The sequence below is a fragment of the Oreochromis aureus genome, linkage group 6, assembly GCF_013358895.1.
Source record: "Oreochromis aureus strain Israel breed Guangdong linkage group 6, ZZ_aureus, whole genome shotgun sequence".
NCBI lineage: Eukaryota > Metazoa > Chordata > Actinopteri > Cichliformes > Cichlidae > Oreochromis > Oreochromis aureus.
In genome coordinates, this window is record NC_052947.1 from 27511985 (window position 1) to 27530285 (window position 18301).

At 43.9% G+C, this 18301-nt stretch overlaps 1 protein-coding gene across 1 annotated transcript in view; it reads left to right on the top strand.

The window, feature by feature from the left end:
• The first annotated feature begins 3475 nt into the window (after positions 1-3475).
• The window catches only part of cygb2 (cytoglobin 2), a 37045-nt gene continuing 22219 nt past the window's right edge, over positions 3476-18301 (top strand). The window contains exons 1-2 of the mRNA XM_031727532.2: positions 3476-3570; positions 4264-4942. Coding sequence (XP_031583392.1) covers positions 4749-4942 — 194 coding nt within the window. The 5' untranslated portion in view covers positions 3476-3570; positions 4264-4748. The remainder of the gene's footprint in view (positions 3571-4263; positions 4943-18301) is intronic.

An 18301-nucleotide genomic window follows, 5' to 3' on the forward strand; every position in this document is an offset into this window, starting at 1 on the left:
AATGAGTCTGAAATATTTTTATAGTCAAGTCTCTTTATTTTATTCAGTCCCATTTTTGCAGCAGTTCTTACCACTCACAAACACAAAGCTTCTCCTGAAAACAACCACCTTCCAGGAGGCTGAGGTCATGATGTGGAAGACCCTCTTAAAAGACCTGACTGTGCTGGCAGCCTGTAGTGAAGGCTGTACGGTAAAATACAGGTGGCACACATCTAGAAAATAAGCATTTACAGGCTTTAAACATGATGTACCTGCACTCAGAGTAGCTCGAATATTATTTGAAGGACTGAGAAAGAAACGGTGATTATGCAGGAGCCTGCATTAACTTTAATGACATTCTGGTCTGGTCTCTTTCCTTTCCAGGGCCATGTTTTTCTCGGCTTCCTCCGGACCTGCTCAACTGTCCACTGCAATGTCCAGAGAGAGTTTGTGTATAAGCAGAACCTTCTCCTTGAGTTTTAAAGCATGTACTGTTTTCTTTGTCTCAATGCCATCTTTACATCATGACTCATTTCTATGCTGGTGCCCTCTGACAATAGCCCCTGCAGCTCATCTGTACAATAATAAGTTGCCCCTATTCTGTTTATTGCCACGAAAAGTGAATATATTTATTTTTTCAATACAAGAGTGAGCAAAATACAAAGTGGTTATATAAGAAAATAGATGATCATTTACGTCAGTCTGGAGATCTTTAATCAGTAGCTGTTTTAAATTAAAAAAATAGTATTGTCACAGTTTCACTAATTTTACAAGCAAAACTTCAGACATATGCTCTTGTAGAAATGATAAATATGATTCTTTGATGTGTAAAACATCAGAATCTGAATATTTCACCTCTCACCCTGGGCTCTGGGGAATATTATGAGCAGTTTGTTTTAAAATGTAGCGCTTTATGAGTGAGTTGCCTCTGCTTAAATAAAACCGAATTAAATCTATCACTAAGTCCTGACAGTTTAAAGATAAAACTGTTAAGTGGCTACTTGAGGATACAATGTTCTTAGTGTTATTATAATAATTAAAATAACTATGATAACAAAATTAACATACAGGAAACTCCTATCACGTCATATCCTGTCATTATGTGACCACAGGCTGCCATGGTGATTGTATAAATATGATAGATGTAGACTGAATGTGCAGCACCTTTAATCTGCAGTCTTCTTAAAGGCCAGCAGGGGGCGACTCTTCTGGTGTTTTTTTAAAAAAATGCCAGATATATTGAAGTCTACAGGAAAATAGTACCTGGGTATCTTCACACATAACCTCACATATAACCCCAGATTTATGCCCTAAATAACAGTATTGGAAACAACAAAAATCATTTTTTATGTCCTTGTTTGGTCAATCTACCAGCAGGTGCAAGCTCTTTAATCAAAATGATATTTTTAAATGGTAAAATATGATTATTGTTGCTATCCAGAAATTTGTAATCTTTTATACATAAATTTGGGTATAAAAATGTGAATTTTTGAATTTTTCTAAAATGTGTTGGGTTTTTTTGTTTTGTTTTTATGTGAGGTGACAAATTGTTAGGTGAGCATTCTAGCAGAACTACGCTCTTCTGTGAGTTCTTCCTGTTAAAATGGAGTTTTTCTTTCCCACTATCGCCAAGTCATGTGATGTTGCGATTTCTTTCGTTACCTTACAATATAAAGTGTTTTGAGGTGACGTTTGTTGTGATTTGGTGCTGTATAAATAAAACAGAATTGAATTAAATTGCCATCATTTAAAAAAGCAATAAGAGCAGACATATTCCACTACACAACCTTGTAAAGGAATCACAGGCAGGTGGAGGTTGTTGTTGGAGGTTATCCATGAGACTTCTGCTCAAACTGCAAAGACGGGCTTTCCTACATCGGTTCTGGTTCAGGGCTCCTGATACATTAAACCAGTCAGTGAAACGGTTTAAATATGTGTCACAGTCCCAGCAGCAGCAAAGATGAGATATAAGATGGCAATTTTCTATCCCATTGTATGAGTACCGGTGGTTATTACATTTTTCAGATAGGGAAGGTCAACCAGCTTTACCGTATAGAAAGCAGTGGTAAGTGTAATTATCTCCAGTGATGAAAGCATGGTAAATTAAACCTGGCAGGCTGAAAGTGGAGGCAGCAGCTTGTTGATATTTTTACCCCTGTAATCCCAAAAACAAGTGAGAAGAAGTGTCAGATTTTTCTCTCTCTCTGTCTTTTTTGTTTTAAATCTTACATATTTAGGTGATGTGAGCAATTTGTGGTCACATAAGTAGAAAGCAAATGATCATCCACCTCTCTGGATCTGTTTAATAGCCTTGCTTTTATTTTCAGGTAACATTTTATGATTGTTGAGGGAACTTGAATGTGCAATTTTTCCTAATCCACTTTGAGGCAGTAGAACAAAGATTGATTTCAAAGCTTGAAGTAAACGAGGATATATTATTATTTCTGGAAAAACGGATTAACTGTGAAAGGGTTCTGTTCCTTTATTAATCTTGGATCGACAGCAGTGACTCTACAGAATATTTTATTGTTTTACGTTCATGGCTATCAGCTTAACAGTTTAATTTTTACTAAGATTGTTCAACATAGTTTTCTGAGAGAAAACTCTGAAAAACTGTGTGTTAGCAAGGTCAGCTTAAACTTCCTGACTTGGCACCAATGAACCCTTAAAAGCTAAGCTCAGTTCATCAAAATACATTTATAGAACTATTTTGGACTATGACTATAATCCATTAAAGTCTTAAATGGCCTTGATGTAACGCCTTTCACGCTGCTAGCTTCTTTCCATGCTTGGATCTCTAGGTATGCAAATTAATTCCTGCCTCTTTGCTGGAGCTCGTAAAACTACTCTAATGCCATTTTAACACATGACCTCTAGATAATGTTGGGAGAATCAGACTGACATTTTTTGAAGTCGCTTCAAATGGATCCTCATTGGAAAGACATCACTTGGTTTAGGTCAGGGGAGCTTTCTCCATAGAGTGGGCAGGAAAAAGACACAGCACTGTTATTTGTCTTATTCTCACATCGGCAAAATCAAGCTTTGTACAAAGAAGCTGTGCAGGATTGCACATGCTCACTGTACAACCCTGCACACTCATGGTGCTTTTTGGACATAATAACTATGTGATAAAACTGCTAATAACAGGCAACATTAAACAAACCTGCCAGATCTGGCAAGTTAACCCCACCCTGCATGCTGACAGATTATTTAAGTGTGATGTATATGAACGCCAGGCTGTCTGGGTTTTTAACACTGTTATTAATTAACTGGTTTCAGAATGGAAATGTCTTTTGCTCATATTGTTTCTACCAGCTACAGGTTAAAAAGGCCCCAAGTGGATGAATTACCAGGCATTAAAATGACAGAGCATCAGTGAACAGTTTTATATACAAGCATCAGACATTTAGCAACAATTGAGAATTCCCAACATCGCTCTCTTTTTCTCTGGTTTTGGTTTTTCCACCAGCTCCCAAGTGAAAAACTTGCACTGGACACTTTATTAGGTACACCTATTTGACTACTCGTTGAATACTTCTTACAATCAAGTCACGAGAAGAGCATCTCTAAAGACACAACACGTTGAATCAGGTAAGATGTAGCAGCAGGAGACCACACTAGGTGACAGTTCAACATTATTAAAATGCCACAGCCTACGTGAACATTGTTTTAAGATTCACATCATGCAGCTGATAAATCTGTGACGCTACCATGTGAACGTGGACCAAAAATGTCTGAGGAAAGCTTCCAGCACTTTGATGAATGAAGCAGCTTCAGCCATGAAGCAGTGGCTCTGAAGGCAAAAGGGGTCTAACCCAGTACTAGCAAGTTGTATCTAATAAAGTGGCTTTTCTGTTTGTTGCTGAGGAGATTGTGTTTATTCATTAGCACTGTTTATTCTCTAAAAGACAGCACCGTGCAAAGAGTGAAAAGAGAATAAAGTTGTTGGCTTTGAATCATTGAGAGATGCTGAAACGTTGGGATCCTGTTAGTCTCTGCAGAGCAAAGGTTTCTCTGCTGCACTAACGTTGCACTACTGCCTCTAATAATCACATATTTACATGTTTTGATGGCATTTGTGTCTCTGAACCATAGATACATGTAGAAGAAAATATACCATGTAGATATAAATGAGTCCTCACTCTTTGCATGTGTCCACATATGCACTAAGATATGTGCTCCTCTCTCTCTCGCCTCCTGTTTCATCCCCCTCCTTTCTCCTGGTCTCTCCACCCCTCTGTTTCTATCTCCTGTTGTCTCCCCACCCTGCTCTCATTCCATCAGGTCCTCACAACACAGCCTCAGCACGCCTCATCTCCTTCACCCAGAGCGAGTGGATCAGAGAGAAGCAGAGGAGAAGTGACGGGAAAACAACATCAGCATCACCGACAAGCATCTCCCTTACCGGGAGAGGGAGAGAGAGGGAAGGAAAAGGGGAAGGAGGAGGAGGGGGGAAAGAGAGAGAGCAGAACAGTGTGAGAAAGAAGTTTTTAGTTAGAGGGAGTACAAGCGAGTGAGAGTTTGGAGTGAGAGAGCTCGGTGGGTGGCAGCGGAGCTTCATTTTCCGTTTCCTTTTCTTGGCTCTGAGTGCCGTCTGCCTCCTCTCTCCTCCCGCTCTCCTCCTCTTCTTCTCTACTTCTCTTCTCATCCCGTCTCTCCTCCCAGCTCCCGCCGTGGGGTCTCAGCTCTCCGTCTCCCTCCCCCCCTCCCTCGCTCCCTACCTCCCCCGGGCGCTGCTGGGAGCCTCCGGGCTGCTGCGCCGCAGGAGGATGTCGCGCCGGGAGTCTCCGCCGCCACCCTCGCCACCTCCGCAGCTGCTGGGAGTGCAGAGAGGAGAGGTGGAGTGCGAGGACCGTCCGGAGCGCGCGGAGCCGCTGTCCGACACCGAGAGGGAGATCATCCAGGACACATGGGGGCACGTCTACAAGAACTGTGAGGATGTGGGGGTGTCTGTTCTCATAAGGTGGGTTTTCCGTCAGCGTGAGTAAACTTAGAAAGTCTCCACGCTTAAAGATCCGAAGGTTGATTCGTGTCTTTTGATGTAACACTGCTCAGTTTTCCTGCTGCTTGAGCTCGAACATGCAAACATTCCGGCTGCCCTGAGCAACATCCCGCTCTCCTGTTGACCCCTGATAGAAAACATTTGCTGCACAGTCACACCTGATACCCCACCGCTTCTATCTTTACTCTGTGTAAGATAAAAAGCAGCGCTATACGGATCGAGGCTGATCAAATGTCAGTAATAATATTGCTTATCTGAGGTTATTACCAGGCCTCTGGAGAACTACTGTGTAATAGCCATTTGAATCCGTGGATCAAGGTCACATCCAAAACCTGCAGGACACAGCTAATCAACATTGAACATTGAACAGTCAGTCCACTGCTTATAGTCTGCAATCATAGTTAAACATTGAACTTTTATTATTTCGATGTTTGCTTCAGCTTTTAGCCGTAACACAGAGAGTTAGGACAGTTTCAGTAAACATTTGCACCTCAAACTGAGAGTGCTTACAAATCTAACCAGGTATTAGGGACCAGCTGTTTGGCAGGCAAGAGTTGGACCCAAAATGCAGGAGCAGAAGACGAGGAATACTTTAAAGCAGCTTTATTGCTGAACTAAATACAGAACTAAACAGGTCAGGAGCTGTTATTGCACAGCTAAGACTCTTCTAGGTACAAAATAGCCATGAGGGAGAACACGACAAAGGACCAGGGAAGACTGAGGCAATAAATACACACAAGATAACCAGCGACTAGGACACAGGTGGGAGGACAGCTGAAACCAATTGCAGATAATGAGAAGGGGATTCAGAAATTTTGAGATACTATCAAAATAAGACAGGAAATGGCTAACACCACAACCAGGAGTAAGACATACGAACTTGACTCAGAGACAGAGGATAAAAAAAACACAAATAAGACTGGAGGGACAGCATGGGAACAGCCTATCATCAACTAAATCAGTCAGGGAACTAAAGGCACAGATAACAGGAATGTAATCAATGTAATCAGGAATCAAGAATACACAATGCAGAATTATAATGCAAAAATGCTGAAAACTGGAAAAACCCTAATCATCCCTGGAACTCATAACATCACCAGCCTGACAAACTAAAAATGTTTTCCTGTATATTTTTTTATGCACAATACTGTTTCAATTAAAAAAAAAAAAAAAAAAAGTTTATGTATGTTTCAGTTAAAACAATTTCCCACACTGAGTTATAGTTTAGTTTTAGTTAACTAACCGTGGTTATGGTTTATCAGATGTATTAAATATTTTGATTTCACTCTCACAGCCCTGAAAGTGGCTTTCCTTTCTCAGTTCTCCCACACCACATATCCTCAGCTCCTCTCCTCCCCATTCTTAGCCCCTCCCACCAGACATGTCAGGAGGAGGTGAGGTGACCAGGAGGTGAGGGAGGGACACGAGGAGAGAGTAGTCGAGGCAACAGACGTTTAACCAAATGAGACACCCTCGCCTCGGAGCCTCATTTTAAAGCGATGAGAAATTAAATATGACATTTCACAAAATGGCATCATAAATTGTTTTGTTATAGCCCAGCTGCTGCTGTATTTGATGATCTGCAGTTTAACAGCGATCAGGACATTTTTTATATTTAATAGGAGGAGTTTTAATTAAAATCACAACATGGTGCAATGTGACGAGACATTAGACCTTAATTTAATCACACATGCGGGCAGCAGTGAAAGGCAGCAAGTTGGATCATCTTAAATAACCAAAACCACAAGTACAAATGACTTGCGGTTTAATGAGCCCTCCTCTCCCCATTGTTTGTATAATCCAGCTGTTCGCCACTTCAGACTTCTCCAACGTGGCACACTCAGATTTACAGAGAAACGAGAAAAGCTCAGAGACGCTCTGCTCCGCTAGGTTAGCTGATCAGAGACTAAAGCGGTTTGCACAGCAGGCTAGCACATTATTTACAAGCTTGTCTGATTGTTGTTCTTCTAATTAACTGTCAAATCATCTGAGACATGACCAAAAAAAAAAAAGAGCACACATGGTACAATTTAGATGCTCTAGCTAAGATCTCATTTGCTTTCTGCTCTTGTCATTCTTTTATTTTGTAATCACAATGAAAAACACATAAAGTAAAGATATTTTTCAAAAGTTGGAAACATCTGGACAAATCTTTAATAGCTTTGCACCATAAAATTCACCTAAAAAAAGGAAATATCAAACAGAGATTAAACATTATTCATGCATATATAATTTGTAAAGGTCAATAATTTGGTGAATTCTGGTCTCAGTAAACCAGAGGTTACAGTACTGGCTGTTTAGGTGGGTGCAGATTTTAAGAATTACCAACATTTTTTATCTTGAGGTGCTGGAAACATTAATCCTAAATCATCCGATTACTGCAAGCAGCAGGATATTAAACAAGCTAAAAAATTTCCAACAAAAAGCTTTCAATTAATAATATAAAGTTTTAATCAATTTTTTCTTCGCTCCTCTCACCGGTTTGAATACTGACTGTGTATAAAGGCTGGATGTACCTTTTGGACCAGAAACATAAAGCCAACACTAACAAGCTCCTGGCCAAGCTAGAGGATCATGTCTGTGCTTATCCACCAAACAGCAGTTCAGAATACCCGTCCTTGTTGCAGTCTCTGGGTGGGATTCTGTGAGGTGTCCCATCCTGAGACTGGAGAAATCTGAACAGTGTCGACTGGAAGGAAAAGAAAAGACACAAATTAATGTCACGCATTAATATACTTGATCCAGGAGAACCTTAACCGAAAGGTCACTGATCTGTGTTGTTGATGTATTGTCCAAGACACTCTTCACTCATGAAGAGAGGAACAGAGCTGTCAGCTGATCACCACCTAATGGTCAGCTGGAATAGATAACTATTAAAGGACTGATGGGTACCAAAAAAAGGTCAGGAGGGCTGTCGCGTCTGCTGTGGCAGAGCCAAATTCTCAAGCCTGGGAAGAGTTCAGTGAGAAGGACTTTCAGATGGCTCCTAGCAAAGTGTCTGATGAATCAGGAGCAGGAAATAAGAAAAGCAGGCTTGGCTCAGCCTCAGGCCAGTTTTTGGTCAGAGATGAGAACTGCTGAGCCTTACTGGAATATTGTGGAAAGAGCTCTTTGAGGAGCTCCTGAACCAGATGAGCACGTCCTCAGTCTCAAAGGCAGTTTGAAGACGTAGGGGTGGCCTCACCTCATTTACTGACGGAAGTTGCTGAAGTAAACAAAAACACCTGCAGTGAAAAAGGACGGGTAGGGATGAGATTCACTCTGTTTTGGCTCCATTGGCTTCCCTGGAATGTGACGCTCAGTGTTAGGTGGCTAACACTCTCAAGTACAATGGTGCACTGCTCTTTGTGGGTTAGCGTGAAGCAAGGGTGATCAAGTATTTTGAGAGCCTTTTGATGGGACCAGTGAACTAGTGCGGGCATTTTTTCCAAACTTTGTACTGAAGAGAGCTGAGCTGGAAGGCAAGCCCTTCGAATTACCATCACTGTAGGTTCCCTCCCTCATGGCATATGGTCTAGGAAGCGGAAACAATAAGGTTGCAGATAAAGGTGGCTGAAAACCTTTTCCTCAACAGGGTGGCTGGTTTCAGATTTAGAAATAGATATTCTATTCTGAGATATTCTACAATTCAAGGAATATTCATTCACCGATCCAAATCATTAAATTAAGATGTATCAATCACTCCCATGTTCACAGGTTTATAAAATCAAGCACCTAAGCATGCAGACTGCTTCTACACACATTTGTGAAGGAATGGGTCGCTCTCAGGAGCTCAGTGAACTCAGTGTGGTCCTGTGATAGGATGCCACCTGTGCAACAAGTCCAGTCGGAATATCTCCTTGGTACTAAAGATTCCATAGTCAACTGTTAGTGGCATTATAACCAAGTGGAAATGATTGGGAATGACAGCAACTCATCCACGAAGTGGTCGACCATGTAAAAATCACAGAGTGAGGTCAGTCATGATGCCTTCAGAATAGCTTAAGAAAAGTGTGTAGAGAACTTCATAGAATGGGTTTCCATGTCCGAGCAGCTGCATCCCAGCCTTACATCACGAAGTGAGATGCAAAGCGTCGGATACATCAGTGTAAAGAACATCACCACTACACTGTCAGGAGTGATGAATAACACTTTTCCATCTGATGGACAAATCTGGGTTGGCACAACTCTGAAAAGAAGTAGACCGTGAGCCAGACCTTCTTGTTATTATTGTGATGTTCTCCAACATCAGTGTCTGACCTCACAGATGAGCCAAATTCCCATAAACGCACTCCTTAACCTTGTAGAAAACCTTCCCAGAACAGGTGAAGCTGTTATAGCTGCCAAGGATGGGTTAAAATCATATTAAACCCTATGTATTAAGAATGGGATTACACTCAAATTCATATGTGTAAAGACAGTGTATCCAGAGCTGCTGCCTCATTCTCAGGCTTGTGAGTAGTATGACTCCTGGATAAATCCTTCTGGAATTTTTCCAGGCACAACAAACTTGGAAGCAGACCCCTGGGTTAATCTTGCCATCACTGTGTTGGCCTGCAATCACATCAGACTAAACAGGCTCACATCTGTATGGTAGCAGATACGGATGTCATCATTTCGATGATCGGCAGCAGCCTGTTGTAGCATCTCCTCGATATTTAGCTTGAAGCGTTGTTCAGCCTGCAGTGCACGAGGTGATGCACCAGGCATCGCACCACGTATCGCTCTGATATGCAGAGTGCTTTTCAGGTCTCTTTGATATGATGCACAAAAAATTCTGTTTAATCTCTATTGTGTCTCAGTTAACCCAAAGTACTGAAGTAATACTTTGTGTTAATGCTTTCATGTTGTTTTTTGTATTAGACAGTAACAGAAGCACACATGTATTCATCTTTCCCAGACCCTTACTCTAACTATGAGCCTGCAGTCTGCTCTCCAAATGTAATGAGCTATGCTATAAGGACTTGGTTTTCCCCAGAAGGAAGGCAGATCCCCACAAAGTGACGGCACAAACAGATTCATTTCCCCACAACAGGCACACCCACACCATGTTCTGCACCGAATCCTTCAGCCTCTCAACAATAACTGAACTGTGACAAGTGCAGGAAAGGAGGGAACATCAAGTTCCTCACTCATTAAGATGCTGAGACGGCTCCATACACCACATCTTCTCACAAGTGAAAAAAAGGAGAAAACTGTGAAAAGGGCACCTTAAATTTTACCTGTACTCACCTTGTTTATATTTGATTTTACATTTCTTTCTTTCACTGCTGCTGTCTTTTTAAGTCATGTGAAAATTAAACATTTTTCTAGGATCGAACAATCTTCTGTCATGCTTCACTCCACAGAGCTGCAGACCAACAGGAAAAACGGCGCTTCCCCTGTTTCCATTTTAAATATATATATATATCAAAGAAGAGAGGCTTAATTTATTTAAATCCTCAGCTAAACTGTCTCAGTGTCACTGAGACCTTAAGGGCTTGTTAAAATGGACAGCGGGTCGTAGCCAAGGAGACTGATGTGACCGCGACAAACTGATTTTCAGTTGGAGGTGATGATAATCCCCCGAGGGGGAGCAGATGGGGCAGAGAGCATCTCGTGTGTGTGTGTGTGTGTGTGTGTGTGTGTGTGTGTTTCGTGTGCTCTTATCTGTGGATGACAGCAACAGGCTTTGGCGCTTGAATGCCTCGCTCCGTGCTTCTGCAGAGCTCTTCTCCTCGAGGTCGCTCCTTTCATTTCTTATTACTTTTTTTTCCCCTCTAAAAGGTGACATGGGTATTCCTTTGAAATCTCAGCTAAACCATGATGACCATTAAATCCGTTAAGTCAAAGCTGCCAGGCACATCACCTGTCCACAAATTCTTTAAAAAAAAAAAAAAAAATATACTGACAATTTGGTATTTCTTGTAGCTTAGAAACAGCAGAGCCCACATAGAGTGTTAATTTACTGCCACATAGAATCAGAATATACTCAACTTGGGAAGCATGTAAAAATAGTTTTTATTAAAAGTTATTTTATGCAAATATTTTTCTATTTTTCTTCCATAGAGATGAAATTTTCACCCTCACATCCACACAAACCTACAGAATGACCAGCGGACTAATTAACATGTAAACTTACAGTAATGAGTAGAGAGGACCCCAAATGCAGGATACAGATTCAGTCTAATTAATCAGACTGAAGCAGAATCAAAAAGTAATGTAACATAACAAGCTAACACACACAAAGAAATAGAGACAGGAGTGTATAAACTCTATAGTTAATGATGAGACGCAGGAGAGCAGGACACAGATGAAAGAAATCAACAAGTGAAAACAACCAGAGAGAAGAAACAAAAAGCAGACCAGCACAGATATACAGTACTGTGCCAAACTCTTGAGCTACCTTTCATTTCTTTATACTTTAACAGGAACATGTGGAGTAGTCGAAATTTACTGTATAAACATCCATAGAAATACAGTATAAGAGACAAAACCAGAGTTTGTACAGTTTTAATGAGCTTCAAAGTCATTTTGTTATGGCCATCTGTATTTGACAACACAGCCTGAACTCTTATTCAGTTTTATTGTAATTTCTTTAAGTAGTCTTCAGTAACAGTTCCCCAGGCTTCCTGAAGGACATTCAAAGCTCTTCTTTGGATGTTGGATGTCCTTTTGTTCCGTTCTCTGTCAAGTTGATCCGACACTGCTTCAATAATGTTGAGCTCCGGGCTCTGGGGAGGCCAATCCATGAACCATGGTGCTCCATTGTCCGTTTTTTCTATCCAGGTATGCATTTACTGCATTGGTAGAGTGTCATGTTGAAAAATGAAGCCATTGTTAGTCAATGCTTTCCAAATGGTATTACATGGTGGATAAAAATTTGATGGCACTTACGGGGTTCATGATTGGATCCATTTTAACAAGCTCCCCAGCCCTGACAGAGCCTCCACCGTTTTTCACAGATTGCTGCAAACTCTTAGTGTTGTACCTTGCTCCTGACTTAAATTTGGATTCCTTCATAAGACCCGTTACTGTTTTTTCAGTCCATGTATTGTGTAATTTAGCTCACCCTTTTCTCCTTGTTGTTGTTGTTTCTCATTGTTCTTAGCGTCTTGATATCCACTCTTCCACTGAGACTATTTCTGATGAAGCTTCAGTGAATAGTAGATCTGTCCAATGCAGGTCTCTCATATCCTCTTTCTTTGAGTTTAGTTTAACACTAGGAACTCCTTTCTTCTTCCAGGGGAGTGGGCTTCTTAGCAGTCCATAAGATAAGAGACACTTTCAAGTTTCCTAAACTCCCCTGACAGAAAAGAGTGAAATCGTCAATAGCTGGCATGCAGTCTGTGGCCTGGGTCAAACACTTGGGGCGGTTGAAATCTTCTTGTTGTGAGCAGTGCACAACATCTGCCACGAGAACACAGACTTAATATTTTCATGTCGATCCATCTGCCCGGCTGCACTGAGTGAACAGACAGCGACAAAAGCCTCAGCTGATCTCACCAGTGCGTACAAATGCAATTGCACCAAAAAGTGAGAGCGCCCCAGGCATTGTCAGAGCAGTGCATATGGCAGCTTTGTGAATACAATTAGACCCCAAGTGCGTTGACTCGCATAGCATTGTTGTAGGTATGGTGCTGATGGGAGGAATCAATGACATTTTCATTCTTAAGAAGAAGGTGGTATCATTTGATTAACTGCACAAATTTCTTTGTATGTATACTAAATTTGTAGGCGATTGCTCTGCTGTATTTTAGGAAGTGGTTGTAGTTTTTAACTACAATAACTAATGAAGAGAAAAGGAAAATCATCAATCATTCACACTTAAAATATTAATATTAATATTCTTTCTTTTGGAAAACAAAAAGACCAGCAATAAAGCCATAAATCTTCTAAAACCCCTCTTTTGCTTTTCAAAACCTTATTTTGCACTGTGAAATTACCTCTTTGTAATTTGATCTCCTGGATTTGAGAAATAACTTTTAGTCACAGTCTGGAAATAAATTTTGTTTAGAAATAAACATTATTTGTGTAAATTAAAAAAAAAAAAAAATTTTTTAACAAAAAAGCACACCAGAAGCACACCTCTGCCAAAGCAGCTCACTTTGAGCATTATTTACTTTTTGTTAGGATGCCTGGGTCGACCCAGAGGTTTTGAGTTTGTTATCATTTCTAGTCTCTGGTTTCTTAAGTTCTGTCTTATGGTTTATGTCTATGTTCTCTAGTTGCTCTGTCTCCCCTGTCAGCTGTATCCCCTTGTCAAGTTCGCGTCTCTGTGTTATGTTTCCTGTTTTACTTTGGAGGTGCGTGTCTTATGTTAATGTGTCTGGCTTTGCTTCCTTGTCTCGTTAGTTCTGATTTCTCCCAGCTGTGCCCTCCTTCTGTGTCTCATTCCTCTCGTTACTTCCCAGTGTACTTAAACCCTGTGTTTCTTTGAGTCAGTGTCGCGTCGTCCCCCATGCTGTGTGGATCTCCCTGTGTTTCCCGTGAGTTTATGTTGTTTCCCAGTTTAGTTTAGTTTGCTTTGCTTTGTACGCTTGTTTTCCCTGTGCCAGCAAATAAAGCTGAGTATTTTTGAGCTCATCCCTTGAGTCTGAGTCTGCACTTTGGGTCCACCCATCCTCCTTGCCTGCCTGCCACACAGCCAACCTTAACAGAACGACGCGACCAGAACATGGACCCAGCAGACTCTGTGTGGTATCGGAGACCTGCAGTTTCTGCCTTCCTCAAAGAGAGGGTGAGGCAGGAGGCTAAGCATGCCCGGGAGCTCGAGTCACCCTTCTATGGGTCACGTTTGGCTTGGGGAGGGCCCCGCAGCCTCCAAACTGCCATGACTACGGCTGAGCCGGCACCTATGCCTCGGTCTATCAGATTGAGCACATGCTCATTATCTCCAATCACTACACCTTCGTCTCCACCCCAGGTTTTCCGGTCCGACAAGAGGGTTAAGCAGCGGAGGAAGAAGGATTACATGACGCCGGACGTTAGACTCACTCCGCTGCAGTCCTTCACTCTGTTTATGGGTCTGCCACGTTCTGAACTTCACAAACTCTCTGCTTCCTCATCGCAGCCTGGTCCTTTGGAGGATTCGCAGCCCAGTTTGCCACCTCCCACTTCCCGGAGAAAGCGACACTCACACCGTCGCCACTCTGTCTCTCCTGGGCCTGCTCCTCTGCCTTCCTGTGCTCCTGCTCCCAAGGCAGCTGTGGTCCAGCCATCCCCTGCACCTGTATCAGTTCCTCGGGTGAGGGGGGCCAGGGCCCAGTTGATCCCTGCTCCAGTTTCCAGGCCTGCTGAGGCTCTGCTAGTCCCTGCACCCGTACCTGTTCCTTGGGTGGGGACAGCAGCTGCCCAGCCGTCGCCTGTTCCGGTTTCCAGGGTGAGGCTTGCCAGGACACAGCCTACCTCTGCACCCGTACCTACTCCTCGGATGGGAGCGGCTAGTGCCCAGCAGGCTCGTGCACCCATTCCTGACCTTGCTGGAGGCTCTGGTGAGCCCATCCAGCCATTTTTCTCGTGTTCTGGAGGGTCAGGAGAATTAGCTCAGCTACCTGCTAATCCACCACCTAACCCACCATTGCTACCATCGTTACAACAGTCAATAGAACTTCAACTTCTATCCATAGCTCAAACATTAGCTCGCCTCTCACCTCAGCCTTCTGTTCCCGCTGGGGGTTCTGGAGAACCGCACCAGCCTTTGTTTGTCTCCGCTGGAGGGTCCGAGGGGCCCGTCCAGCCTTCTGTTCCCGCTGGGGGTTCTGGAGAACCGCACCAGCCTTTGTTTGTCTCCGCTGGAGGGTCCGAGGGGCCCGTCCAGCCTTCTGTTCCCGCTGGGGGTTCTGGAGAACCGCACCAGCCTTTGTTTGTCTCCGCTGGAGGGTCCGAGGGGCCCGTCCAGCCTTCTGTTCCCGCTGGGGGTTCTGGAGAACCGCACCAGCCTTTGTTTGTCTTCGCTGGAGGGTCCGAGGGGCCCGTCCAGCCTTCTGTTCCCGCTGGGGGTTCTGGAGAACCGCACCAGCCTTTGTTCGTCTCCGCTGGAGGGTCTGAGGGGCCCGTCCAGCCTTCATCGCCACCACCTGCGGCTCCCACGCCGTCGCCTGCAGTGCCACCACCTGCGGCTCCCACGCCATCGCCTGCAGTGCCACCACCTGCGGCTCCCACGCCGTCGCCTGCAGTGCCACCACCTGTCCCACGCCCGTCGCCTGCAGCACCGCCTCGCCTGGTCCGGCCTGGTCCGGCACGGCTACACCGCCTCGCCTGGTCCGGCTTCGGCTACGGCTTCGCCCTCGCCTGGTCCGGCTTCAGCTTCGCTGTCGCCTGCTCCGGCTTTGGCTTCAGCTTCGCCTGTCCGGCCTGCTCCGGCTTTGGCTTCAGCTTCGCCTGTCCGGCCTGTTCGTCCTGCACGTCCTGTCCGGCCTGTTCGTCCTGCACGTCCTGTCCGGCCTGCACGTCCTGTCCGGCCTGTTCGTCCTGCACGTCCTGTCCGGCCGCTTTCCAGGCCGCTGACTGGACGTCCTCACCGTCGTGGACGGCCTCCTGACCTGCTCCGTCGCCGCCGGTGCCTCCCGCCCGGCCGGCCCCCTGAACCTTTTCGAGACTGTTGCCTGGGCCTCTGCGCCTTTCGTGGGCCCTTTTGTTTGTTTTCTTTTGGACTGTTCCTGGGCCTCGGTGCTGTTGTTTTGTTCCGTTTTGGACTTTGTTCTCTGTGTTTTGGTTTTTGGCTCCTTGTGTTTTTGTTTCTGTGGAAGGAAGGTGGAAGGAATACTTCGAGGACCTCGTTAATCAACTCGTCTATCTCCGGGGGTGAGGTCACTGAGGCAGTTAAACAACTCCTTGGTGGCAGGGCCCCTGGGGTTCATGAGGTTCGCCCTGAGTTCCTGAAGGCTCTAGATGTTGTAGGGCTGTCTTGGTTGACATGCCTCGACAACGTTGCATGGAGATCAGGGGTGGTACCTTTGGATTGGCAGATCAGAGTGGTGGTTCCCATCTTTAAGAAAGGGGGACCAGAGGGTGTGTTCCAACTATAGGAGGATCACACTCTTCAGCCTCCTTTCAATTTCAATTTCAATTTCAATTTTATTTCTATAGCACATTTAAAAGTCACGAGTACAACAAAGTGCTTCACAGATGAGCCGCATTTGCGGGTTACAGCAATAAAAGAGCAGAAAATACAATTGACAGCAAAGAAATACAGTTATAGAATGGTGACGTGACAGCAAGCATGAACCAGGGAGAGGTTAAAACTAAGTTGTTTGGAAGGCAAGCTTAAACAGATGGGTTTTTAACCGTGATTTGAAGGATTGGATAGATTCCGACGCACGGACATCAAACGGCAAGCTGTTCCAGAGTTTTGGTGCGGCAAAAGCAAAAGCACGATCCCCCTTAGTCTTCAGTCGAGAAGACTGGGAAAGTCTATACCAGGGTGCTGGAAAAGAGAGTCCGTCTGTTAGTTGAACCTCAGAACAATGCGGTTTTCATCCTGGTCATGGAACACTGGACCAGCTCTTCATCCTTGGTCTGCATTGCTGGCAATAAGTCAGACTCATTTCTGGTGGGTAATGGCTGCCCTTTGTCACGATACTATTCATAATTGTCATCAGTCATTCATCATTCATTTAATGGACAGAATTTCTAGGTGTAGCCAGGTGGTTTGGGGTCAACTTGAAAGAAAGGCAGGTGTGAAACTTGGGTTGTCTCAGAATCTCATTGCTGCTTTCGCAGTTCTTATGGCTTCATCAGGTGATGGCCTCCAGCTCGCACTGGAATGGTTTGCAGCCGAATGTGAAATGGTGGGAATGAGAATCAGCACCTCCAAATCTGAGGCCCTGATCCTCAGCTGGAAAAGGGTGGAGTACTCACTCCGGAGCAGGGATGAGTTCCTGCCCCAAATGGAGGTGTTTAAGTATCTCAGGGTCTTGTTCACGAGTGACAGGAGACAGGAGCGGGAGATTGACAGACAGTCCGTGACGATGAAGAGAGAGTTGAGTGTAAAAGCGAAGCTCTCAATTTACCAGTTGATCTACGTCCCTACCCTCACCTATGGTCACGAGCTGTGGGTGGTGATCGAAAGAATCGTGGATACAGGAGATCGTGGATACAAGGAGCAGAAATGGCTCCCTCTGTAGGGTGGCTGGCCTCTCCTTTAGAGATAGGGTGAGGAGTTCGGCCATGCGGGAGGTGCTCAGAGTAGAGCCGCTGCTCCTCCACATTGAAGGAGCCAGTTGAGGTGGTTCGGGCATCTGACAAGCATACCTCCTGGGCGCCTCCTGGGTGAGGTGTTCCAGGCATGTCCCACAGGGAGAAGCCTGCAGGGCAGACCCAGGACAGGCAGGAAAGATTATACCTTTCGGCTTGCTAGGGAACGCCTTGGTGTTACCCTGGACAAGCTGAAGGAGGTGGCTGGGGAGAGGGAAGCCTGGGCTTCTCTCCTTAGTCTGCTGTCCCCGCAACCCGGCCCCGGATAAGAGTAAGAGGATGGATGGATGGATGAACTAGGCAGCAATTTCACTTTCTCTTGACAACACTTTCTTTACACACATATATATATATATATATATATACATACACACACACACACACACACACACACACACACACACACACACACACACACACACACATAAGGTGTTTTGGGGTCAACTTGAAAGAAAGGCAGGTGTGAAATGTAAACATGAGATCAGAGGTCAAATTTGACATGATGTTTAGATATAATACTACTATAATGCAATATTTAAAATCACCGTACACCAGTATCATTTCCAAAATTTTGCTAATACAATCAAAGGCAGTAATATTTAAAGCATAGTTGTCAAGATAAAAGGCATTTTATGAGAGTTTGACCTTATGACCTTGAAGAAGAGTTTAAAGTAATGTGAAATCTTTATATGGTACTTTCTATATGTTGTCAATATACACCGTAGTTGTAATAATAATAGATTCTAGGTTATAAGGCTTTTTGTCTTTTTTCAACCAATAAATTGTTAAACTGACCTTGAAGACCTCAGTGGATGCAAGTCAAATTTTAGTGGATTGTTAACATGACCTCACTCTACACTCCTGCAAAGTTTTGTCAGAATTCATTGAAATTTTTTTCCATTGCTGCATTTACAAACATAATGATGACACATACGCAAATCCTAACAAAAACAACCTCCTTGGCGGAGGAGAATATATATATTTCATAAAGTGAGGATTAAACAGTGGATCTGAAAGGTGTACTACAGAGCCTACTACAGGTAGGTGTCATATTATTGGTTATCAACTTTCTTTCTTAACCCAGTCTTTCTGCTTCAGGCTCTGTGTTGCTCACATAAAAAGGAAAAGGAGGTGCTTGATGCATCCTTTGACTTCTCTTCTGCA